This window comes from Hipposideros armiger, unplaced genomic scaffold, assembly GCF_001890085.2.
Source record: "Hipposideros armiger isolate ML-2016 unplaced genomic scaffold, ASM189008v1 scaffold_20, whole genome shotgun sequence".
In the NCBI taxonomy this organism is placed as follows: Eukaryota; Metazoa; Chordata; class Mammalia; order Chiroptera; family Hipposideridae; genus Hipposideros; species Hipposideros armiger.
The window spans coordinates 3,707,340-3,717,849 of record NW_017731370.1 but is presented as its reverse complement, the minus strand read 5'-3'; the positions used below and the strand labels follow the sequence as shown (position 1 = coordinate 3,717,849).

The 10,510-nt window shown below is 39.9% G+C and overlaps 1 protein-coding gene across 5 annotated transcripts in view; it reads left to right on the top strand.

The window, feature by feature from the left end:
- Positions 1–10,157, top strand: part of BTBD3 (BTB domain containing 3) — a 33,029-nt gene extending 22,872 nt beyond the window's left edge. For 3 of the 5 annotated variants that reach the window (XM_019635255.1, XM_019635258.1, XM_019635256.1), the window contains 4 exons: positions 1,987–2,272; positions 2,771–2,861; positions 3,431–3,549; positions 7,527–10,157. In XM_019635255.1, the coding sequence (XP_019490800.1) occupies positions 2,130–2,272; positions 2,771–2,861; positions 3,431–3,549; positions 7,527–8,559 (1,386 nt within the window). In that variant the 5' untranslated portion in view covers positions 1,987–2,129 and the 3' untranslated portion in view covers positions 8,560–10,157. Of the gene's footprint in view, positions 1–37; positions 2,273–2,770; positions 2,862–3,430; positions 3,550–7,526 lie in introns of those variants that run through there. The other 2 variants (XM_019635257.1, XM_019635260.1) reach the window with 2 other exon arrangements.
- Positions 10,158–10,510: the final 353 nt, after the last annotated feature.

Genomic DNA, 10,510 nt, shown 5'->3' with positions numbered 1-10,510 from the left:
GTAATTTGGAAGTGTGTGAATATGTATGTGTGTAGTAATAGCCCTGTGAATGGAAGCATGATAATTGTAAGTAAACAGCATTTTAGGGTCCATGTAAAATTGGGATGAGTAACCTGCCAAAGACCATGGTTCTCCTACACACACAGTCTAGTCTGTCTTGCAGTGGCTTTGCAAACAGTTTTAAGAAAAACAATGATGATAAAGAGGATATTCCTTGAATAAGATTAGTGATTTAGAGTCCCAGGGATCTAAAGTCTGGTTTCTGGCATGTTATCTTTAGTAGATGACTAGTTGTAATAACAGTGGAAGCTCCCACGTGTTGAGCCTTCACTGTCCTGCACTGGTTACTCAGATGAGTGTTGTGCAGCTGGCAGGGCTGTGGTCAGGAAGGACGCATTAGATAGAGGGTAGCAAATGGCTGCTGCACTGGGAGCAAATGAGAGTCATCCAAATAAATGGGTGAGATTAAATCTCCTCATTAGTCTCTCTTTAGAAAAAAATAACTAAGTGTGGAACCTACAGCAGGTGGTTTTGTTTTTTCTTACTAAAGCTAGAAATTACTGGAGGAAACACATCTATAAAAACCACATAGTATATGTTCTTCTGATTCAAAGCAGAGAGAACCCATTTGCATTTTAACTAGGCAGCATCAGAACATTTATTATTTTGAATAGCCTTATGATTGATTTTGTGTTACAAATTGTGGATTAAAAATTATGACAAGTCTAAATGTAGCCATAATATTTAGTTTGGATTTTGAAATCCTGAACAGGGCCCCACCTGACATATTTTTAGGGAATTACAACCTTTAAACACTGATTACCAGATTTAGATTTGTCTCTTTGAATCTTATTTTTACACCTAAAATTTACCTTATGTTTCAGTGCCACTAAGCCTACTGGTATAATCTTAGTCTAATTTAACAGCATTTTGTGATCTGGGACTCCTGTCAAAATCATTATAGGAGCTAGAAAACACTGGGAGGTAAAATGAATACATGACCTCATCTCTTATTTTATACTAGACTGTAACTTCCATTCAGAGACTGAAAAAAGAAAAAGAAAAATAACATTTTCCCCATTAAGCTGTGATAAATGTGTTTAGTATGCTTTTGCTATTAATAATTCCTCTTAGCTGGTAAAATGGAGGATTTTGTTTGAAGTATTTGAAACTAAATGCTGATGGGATAAAGATTTTACTAGAGATATAGAGTAGACAACAGTCCCTACCCTTTGTTAATTGATCCTGCTTGTTTAACTGGGGAAATAAAAAAAATGTACGTCTGAAGAGAAAGAAACCTGTGAGCATAACCTCTTCCTGTTTTCAGATGTATTTCATAAGTTGTTTATGTTATTTAAATATACAGTAATACAGTAGACAGAATGCAACTGCTGTTCCTTTAATATCAGAACTGTGCACGTTACAATAGGTGTCACTGTTTTGCTTGGTCCAATCATGATTGGTGACTTCAGCTATTGGCTCTGAGCACTGGCTGTCTGACTCCATCTGCAGGGCTGTAATACCTACTCCTCCGATCCATTCACCACACAACTTCAGCCGGCTGAACAGACTCGCGCGGCTCCAGCACATCTTGCTAACCTAATTCAGAAAACAAGTGCTACGGCTCTCTGCCTGTCATCTCTGCTCACTGTAGCATTTTCAGGTTATCTAGGAAACTGGGTTATTTTTATGAGCAAATAAGAGAAACAGGAATCATGATGGAGATATATTTAACAGACCCAGTACTGGATAAAACTTAAAGCCAGTTTGTATTCAACATAGTGAAAAGGTCACCTTGCCTGGCTGAGAAAAGAAGCAAAATATCAGCTGGTTGGTTTCTGTTAACATCTTAGCTCGTGCTAGCCTCTTTTCCTTGATGTTTGCACCAATTTGGGATATCTAGCTCTAAAGAGAGACAAACTGTACTCATGGTAGATGACAAGGAAAAGAACATGAAATGTCTCACCTTCTTCTTGATGCTTCCAGAGACGGTAAAGAACAGGTCCAAAAAAAGCTCGAAGAAAACAAATACCAGCAGTGGCAGCAGCAGCGGCAGCAGCGGCGGCAGCAGCAAGTTGCCCCCAGTTTGTTATGAAATAATTACCTTGAAGACTAAAAAGAAGAAGAAGATGGCTGCTGATATATTCCCCCGCAAAAAACCCGCCCCCTCCAGCAGCAGCACCGTTCAGCAGTACCACCAGCAGAACCTCAGTAACAACAACTTGATCCCGGCCCCGAATTGGCAGGGTCTTTATCCCACCATCAGAGAAAGGTAAGTTCAATGCCGGGCCGGCGTGTTTACTTGAAAAGTTTTCCTGTGTTGAAGTTTCTGCTTTTGCACAACCCGTACTGTATTTTAACATAAATCTGTGTTTCCTCTTTTCCCAGCAGCTTTATTGGTAATGGAAAGCTGCCTTGTACCTTTTCCAAAACAGTGCAGCTGTTTTCCTCTTAGATAAAAATGTTTTTGCAAGCTGTAACATTTAAGTGACAAGGGTGTGTCTAGGGGCCATAGAAGATAAAAACCTTTTATTTGCCTGTAGTCGGATGAAAAGTTTGGATAACTTTTTTTTTTTTTTACTTTAGTTACTTCCCATGTTTGCAGTGATTACAAACACAGTTGTTCAGTTGGAACCTTTATTTGTAGTTTTGCCCTGAAGTTATTAAACTGTTGCTTAGCTTGAGAATATTTTCCGGGCTTTGTATGTTGGGGATGGGAGTGTTAAAAATGCTAGGCTGCTGTGAATTAATGAATTGCCTCTGTTTATAGAAATGCGGTGATGTTCAATAATGATTTGATGGCAGATGTACATTTTGTGGTTGGGCCACCAGGTGGGACTCAGCGGTTGCCAGGACACAAAGTAAGCAACAGCTGCATTACCGGTTTAGTCCTCAGATTTACAAAGAGGGACCCTCTCCATAAGCCTGGAAGTTGGGGTGGGCAGCTTGCCGATGGCAGGCAGTGCATGTTTCACCCGATCACGAAGAAAGCGCAGCCTCTCAAAGGGCCTTGGCCATGCTTAATTTTTTTCTTTGTTCCTTCTACCCTGCTTTATATCCCACACAAAAACATGCCCTCTTAACTCTCCAGTCATGGGAAGTTGTTGTGACAGGTTAAGAAAGTCCTGTGTTTGCTCTTCCCCGAGAAGTCAGTTAGGTAAGCTTTTCTTGTGTTTGTTTATTTTGTTATGAGGGAACTTGTACATTAATCTGTTAAATCCTTGAGATAATTAGCAGCATAGAGACCGGTTTGCATGAACATCTATCGTGTTCTTCCACAGCGAGATATATTGTACCTTGGCTTTGACAAGAGAGCCTGTTTAGGTGCTCTGTGTCCACTGAACCTGATTGCCTAAAGTTGTTTTTCTGGATTGATTTGCTGAAAACGCTTCAATTTAGAGCATGAAATAAGATTTCCCTTTCTCCACAGTATGTTTTAGCTGTTGGGAGCTCTGTGTTCCATGCAATGTTTTACGGAGAACTTGCTGAGGACAAAGATGAAATCCGTATACCAGATGTCGAACCTGCTGCTTTTCTCGCTATGCTGAAGTAAGCATCATTCATATGTTTGGAAAGAGTTTGTTTATGCTGTACTTGTACTCTGCTGGTTTCACAGTTAAATATAAGTTCTGTGTAACAGAAAAGGGAGACTGATGGAGACAGAGGGTGCTGCTTACCTTGTAAATTGCATCTTTCAGTGGAACGATGTAGGCATTTATAATCACACCTTTGGCATAGGATTTAGGGGGGCAAGTGGCATGTGTAGTGATTTGATTTTTAATGACTTAGAATTAAAGAAAAATGAGTTTCTGGTGTAGGCATTATCTAATAGAGGATGTTCTCTTTGAAAACATTGTGTGTGAGAAGTCTTTAAAGACATATATATTTGTTTCACAATTCTGGAAATTATATGCCTTGCTTAAATGCCACCAGTTAAGAGATTTCTAATTTTTTAGGAATTATTATTTCTTGTCAGCAAATGTAAAACTTATCCGAGAACTAATCTGATCTTTACGCGCACACACACATACACATACTCTTATGCAAAATCAGATACAGTTTCTCAAAGATGAGAAGCATTTGCATTTGATAGTCCAGGAGAAATTTTTGAGAGCTATAAATAGTTTCCTGTAGCTTTATATGGATTTATACAGAAAAACTTTAATTGGTAATATAGAAATGTAAAACTATAAGGTATATATATTTCTTAAAAAGTAGTTGTGTATCTCACGGATCTTTCAGAATCCAGTACATGTTAAGAAGGTAAATAAAATCCACTTCTTTGCATGTACTGATGTTAGTGATCGTCTACTATGTGATTAAATCCAGTCATTATTCTAAATCATATTTATATAATTTTTTTTTAAATCCTTACTCTAGCACACCAAGTATATCAGAGTTCAAGATTATCTGTTACTATAGGAATTTTGGTTCACTAGAATAAGTATAATGTTTGTTGAAAAAAATCATTCAATGTATCAACAAGTTGGACAGTAATTCCACCCATGGTTAAAATGTTGCTATCTGTTGTCTGATAGCAGCATGAAGGCCAATGAGTTGAGTGACAAGGTTCTAGGGCAAGGAAAGCAACTTTATTCGGAAAACCAGCAGGCTGAGAAGATGGCAGACTAGCGTCCTAAAGAACCATGTTAAAGTACAGAATTCAGCTTTCTTTTTTGTCAGGAAAAGAGGGGAGACAGGAGGGACAAGAGGTAATTGAAGACTAGACATCTGGGTGCCAGCAGGGGTTGGAGGAAGATTGGGAAACTCCTTTGTTCTTAGACTATTGGCTCTAGTTAATGTGAGTCCAGTCACAGGTTCCTGAAAATCTTTGATAAACAATCATTATTTTGTATATACTTCCCTTATTTCTTCGGGACAGGCAGTTTCTGGTAGGGGGCTGTTTTTGTAAAACTCAAGCCACAAGCAAAATTCCTGTATCGATTAGCATGTCTATATGTAAGACTAAGCAGAAGCTATTAACCTGAAGACAATGGGAACGAAGCTGGCTTGAACAAGATGGAGTCCGAGAGGCTGAGCATTTTCACTGTTACAGTTGTAGAACTTAAAAGCATTTAATTCTTTATTTGCATTAGAGTTTTGAAATCGAATTGCCGCTGACTTAAACTTTCACAATGGAAGATAGGGAAATTAAAGGCAAGTGAAAGTATGAAGTATCAAAATGTCAGGCTAATCCACCACTTTATAACCAACCAGTACTTTGTGACCTTTGTAATCTTTTAGAGATAAAAGAACAGAAACCAATTTTACCTGCAAGGCTTCCCCATACCCCCATCAAGCCAGTTTTGTATATTTGACATTATCTTTTGCAGAGAATGCTAACACTAGTTCAGCATTTTGACTTCATTGCAGTCGAGTAGTGTTGTGTCATTCCAGGTATATATATAACTAGGAAACGTATAAAATTCAGTTACATTTTGGGCTGGCTGAGTGGCGCATTGGTTAAGAGTTGGCTTGGGACACCAGCTCTGAGCAGCAGGGCCTCGGTTCAGGTCCCACATGAGGGCCAGTGACACTGCGCCCTCTACAGCTAAGATGGTGAACAACAGCTCGACCTGGAGCTGGGCTGCCGTGAATCGCCGGCAACGGTGTAGGCTGCAGTGGGGCTGGCCGGCAGCTGGTGTGCGCTTTTGTGAGCTGCCATGAGTTGCCATGAGCCGCTGTGAGCCGCCGTGAGTGGCCGTCCAATGGCTGGCAAGCGACTGCCTCAGCCAGGACAAGCACAATGATCACATTGCCAACATGGGCCAGTGAAGCAGCATCCTCCACAACTAGACTGAAGAACAAAAGAACAGCAACTTGTCTGTTCCCCTTCACCAATGCTGTTCCCCTCCCCCAATTCCCCAATAAAATCTTTAAAAAAAAATCAGTTACATTTCACCTAAGTCATTTGGTCATTTGACAAGCATCTTTTCTCACAAATGTATTGCCTAGAATATATATCAATACATCTTTTAAAATTAGACATGCCATCCACGTAAAGTGGTAAGAATCAGAAATATAGTAGTAAGGTGCCATTTGTTATCATGCCATAGTGGATCAGTACCACATTGTCACCAGGGATCGTGGAGGCCAGGTTTTCCTCTTGCCTGCATTGTGGGTGAGTAGCCAGTATTCCTGGAAAGGGGGTTGTCAAGAAAAAGGGAAGACTGCTCACTTGACAGTTCTAGGGGCCTATGTGTCAGAATCCTCCCCACGATCCCTCTTCTCTGGTTAGAGTGTCCCCAAGCTGCAGGTGTTTTGTCAGGCAGGCTTGCCACTAGTAGATGGCTTAGCCTATCAGAGAAGAGAAAGGGCTTCCTGGGAGCAAAAGGACATATTCCATTTGTGTTTGTGGACATTTTTCATATTGCCATCTTGCCATCATTGTGTTGTTGTTGTTGTTGTTTGTTTTTACTTTCTTATAGGAGACATTACTAATTTCTTGTTATGTGCATTTCACTAAGTTGAAATGTAATAACTAAAGGAAAACTGCACAGCAAGTAGTTAAACAGAAAATTTAAAAATGAAGTGTTATCAGCATGTATTTTTCACCCATATATAGTTCTCACTGACTCTTGGTGAACCACAGCAATCTAAAAGAAGTATATGACTGCCACCCTTATTTACCATTCTGAGAGCCTGCCACTGTCCCCAGAACACCTAGAAGTGTTTTATCTCCTGATAAAGGGATGCTTTACAGAGTCACAGAAATAGTGCATATTTAGGTTTTTTTTACTGTCTTTTAATTAAATATACCTGGAAACAGTGTATTCTTTAATTTTAAAGGTGGAAAGGAATGTGTGAGACGAAAGAGTTTAGAGTTAAAAAAAATAAAATAAAAAAGATGCAAAGCCTGTATTGGATTCTGTGTAAAGGTACATGGGAGACAGCATTGAAGTCTATATTTGATAACCTATTGAACTTGGAACTACTTGAAAAGTATCTTATTTCACCTCAGGTTTTATTTTGTGTTTTGGAGAAATCCAAGTCATACTTAGGTAAAAGTATCAAGATGCAGTCGTTGCTAACATTATAGTATTAAAGGCATTTATTTCTATCTGAATGTACAGAAATTTTTTAAAGTAAAACTTATAGACATCTTAGTTCTAAAACACAGGGGAATTATTTTTTCATTAAATATATAAAGTAGCATATGTAATAGACTTTTGCTGTTTTGTTCTAATATCAACTATCTCTGATATGCAATTCTTTCTCAAAACAGTTCCAGTGTCTTCTTCTGGCTTTATTTTTGTTTTTTGTTTTTTTTGAAGACATTGAATGCAGCTTATAAAATAGAGGCTAGAACAATAACAGAAAATTAATTATACAAACTACTTGAAATATTAAGGAGTTGAAATATTAATTTATGAACATATTTCAGATGTTTCTTTAATCCCTAATCATTTTTGTAATAACTGTCACCAAAGATGATTTTCTTGGAACTAACTTGAAAGTAGTTGCATCTTTTCTTGTTGGACACAGTCATTTTGAAAATTCCATTTACATGCTGTGCACTCTTCCAGATATATCTATTGTGATGAAATTGACTTGGCTGCTGACACAGTGCTGGCTACTCTTTATGCTGCCAAAAAGTACATTGTCCCTCACCTCGCCAGAGCCTGCGTTAATTTCCTGGAGACCAGCCTGAGTGCCAAGAACGCTTGTGTGCTCCTCTCTCAGAGCTGCCTGTTCGAAGAGCCAGACCTGACCCAGCGCTGCTGGGAGGTGATCGATGCCCAGGCTGAGTTAGCTCTCAAGTCTGAGGGATTCTGTGATATCGACTTCCAGACACTAGAGAGTATCCTCCAGAGGGAAACTTTGAATGCCAAAGAAATTGTGGTTTTTGAGGCAGCTCTCAACTGGGCTGAAGTAGAATGCCAGCGACAAGATCTAGCTCTGAGCATTGAAAACAAGCGCAAGGTCCTGGGAAAGGCACTTTACTTAATCCGCATACCTACGATGGCCCTGGACGATTTTGCCAATGGTGCTGCGCAGTCTGGAGTCCTGACTCTCAATGAGACCAATGACATCTTCCTCTGGTACACTGCGGCCAAAAAACCTGAGCTGCAGTTTGTGAGTAAAGCCCGCAAGGGCCTTGTCCCCCAGCGCTGTCACCGCTTCCAGTCGTGTGCCTATCGGAGCAACCAGTGGCGCTATCGGGGCCGCTGTGATAGCATCCAGTTTGCAGTGGATAAAAGAGTGTTCATCGCTGGCTTTGGGCTGTATGGCTCCAGCTGTGGCTCTGCGGAGTACAGCGCCAAGATTGAACTCAAGCGGCAGGGCGTTGTCCTGGGGCAGAACTTGAGCAAGTACTTTTCAGATGGCTCCAGCAATACCTTCCCCGTGTGGTTTGAGTACCCAGTGCAGATCGAGCCAGACACCTTCTACACAGCCAGCGTGATACTGGATGGCAATGAACTCAGCTACTTCGGACAGGAAGGCATGACAGAGGTTCAGTGTGGCAAAGTTACTGTCCAGTTTCAGTGCTCCTCGGATAGCACCAATGGCACGGGAGTACAGGGAGGGCAGATCCCCGAACTTATATTCTATGCTTGAAAACAATTGCCGAAGCAGTGTGAACTCTAAGGAGTGCATCTGGGTCCTACCAGCTTGATGCTTAGCTCACTGCAGATATGTGATCAGTGCAGGTCATTTGTAATGAATGAAGCTGTAGGCAGTTTCTAATTTCTTTCAACCTTTTAATTATGTACAGGCAAAAACGCAGCATTCAGCTTTTAACTATATGCTTAAAAGAGCCAAGTTCTTATTAGGGCTTTGTGGTTTTTAGAATTGCGTCTGTCTACATAGCTGGGGAGAATTGGTGTTTTTTTCCAACTGCCCCATTGACTTCTCAGTTTTGTCCTTCTTAAGAAAATTTTTGAATCACCTCAAATTTCCTTTAGGGCTTTATTTTAACAAATAGAAACAGTTTAAAGTAATGAGTAATTTTCAAACAGAAACCCCTCCCCCCCAAAAAAATAACAGATAAACCTCAGTGTACAATTATGAAAGAAGTTTTGCTTCATTATAAGTAATAATTTAGGAAGTAGACAATAGTCCTGTTTAGCTCTTATTTCCTTTAAATATTATATTTCTGGGCATTGCTTTTTCTTAAATCTTAATTCATAAGATTGTTAAATATTAAACACTGCAAAATGTCAATGTAAAATGGAGAAATAAGAAACTGGATGTTTGTTTAGGCTGTGACTTCTGCCATACCAGATTTTATTCTTTTGTTTAGAAGACAAAATATTGCAGCACAGACACTTCTTTTAGAAGTTAAGTAAATTATAAAATGTTATTGCCATTAGAAAAAAGTCACAGGCCTATTAATTCAAACTATTATAAAACAGTTTAAAAAAGAAACCTAAAAACGCCCCGTACTACAAATGAGTTAATTGATGGCACAATAGAATGCACAGTTTAAAAAAGTCAACTTTTTTCTCACCACTTAGCTTGTGATCCCCACCATTTCCTTGTTTTCCTAAGTCGTACTGTATAAAATTCCTATTCCCTTTTTCCTATGAAAAGAGGACCAAACAATTCTTTAGATGAATGGGAAAACAATTAGTTTGTGGCACTACATGTTAATGTAATAAAATACATTCATCTATTGATTTTTTTTTTTTAGTGTAAAATATACTTTACCTGCTCTATTTTGATCACATACTATCTTCTTAGTTAATTGTAATTTTGTGTTGTTCGTGGACTGCTAGAATCTGGCCTCTGGCCATCTTAAAGTGCCAATATATATGCCTGCAGGGTTTTAAAAAACGACCTGGAGCGATGCACCTGATTATACCCAACATTCACTGCATCAGCATCACATCCAGCTCTCTTATTTGTCCACAGATCATGTAAACCAAGGAGGGAAAAGATTATCAAAAAATTCTCCTTCAGTGATGGCTTGTGATGGTTTAGTGCCCTTGACCCTGGTAGTGTCCAGCGTGTTCACTTCCAGTTGAAGTATCCATGTGTTTCTGGGCAGCTCTTCTGCTCAGTGTGATCCTGAGATGGTTTCCCCAGCCACCCAGAGTGTGGTCCCTGGCCGCCTCCTTCTCCTGCTCTGCAAGTCTGAAGCTGGCTTGTCTGGAGCCAGGGGTTAGTCCTGGGGTGGATGTGTGTACGTGGGCACCCATGTGCACGCTAGTGTGTTTGCCNTGCTCTTTTGGATCACTCATCCTATGGGATGCCATTGGTACTAGAGATAGAGGAGTGGACAAAACTGAAGACAAAAATCCCTGTGTCACAGAATATACTTTCTAGTGGTGAAACTGATGATGAGTCAGATGTGTCAGTTTTAAGCATGATCCTAAATTCTTTGGTACTCCATTGAAAACAAGGTAGGGTCAATATCTACTCCCTTGAACTTCAGTGGTCCACAGAGTTCATGGAAGTGATGCTGTGTGACTTCTTAAAGGTAGGTCATCAAAGACCATGACCTTGGTCACTGAAATGCTTACTCCTGGAGCCCAGCATGGTCAGGTGAGAAACAGACTACCCTGAG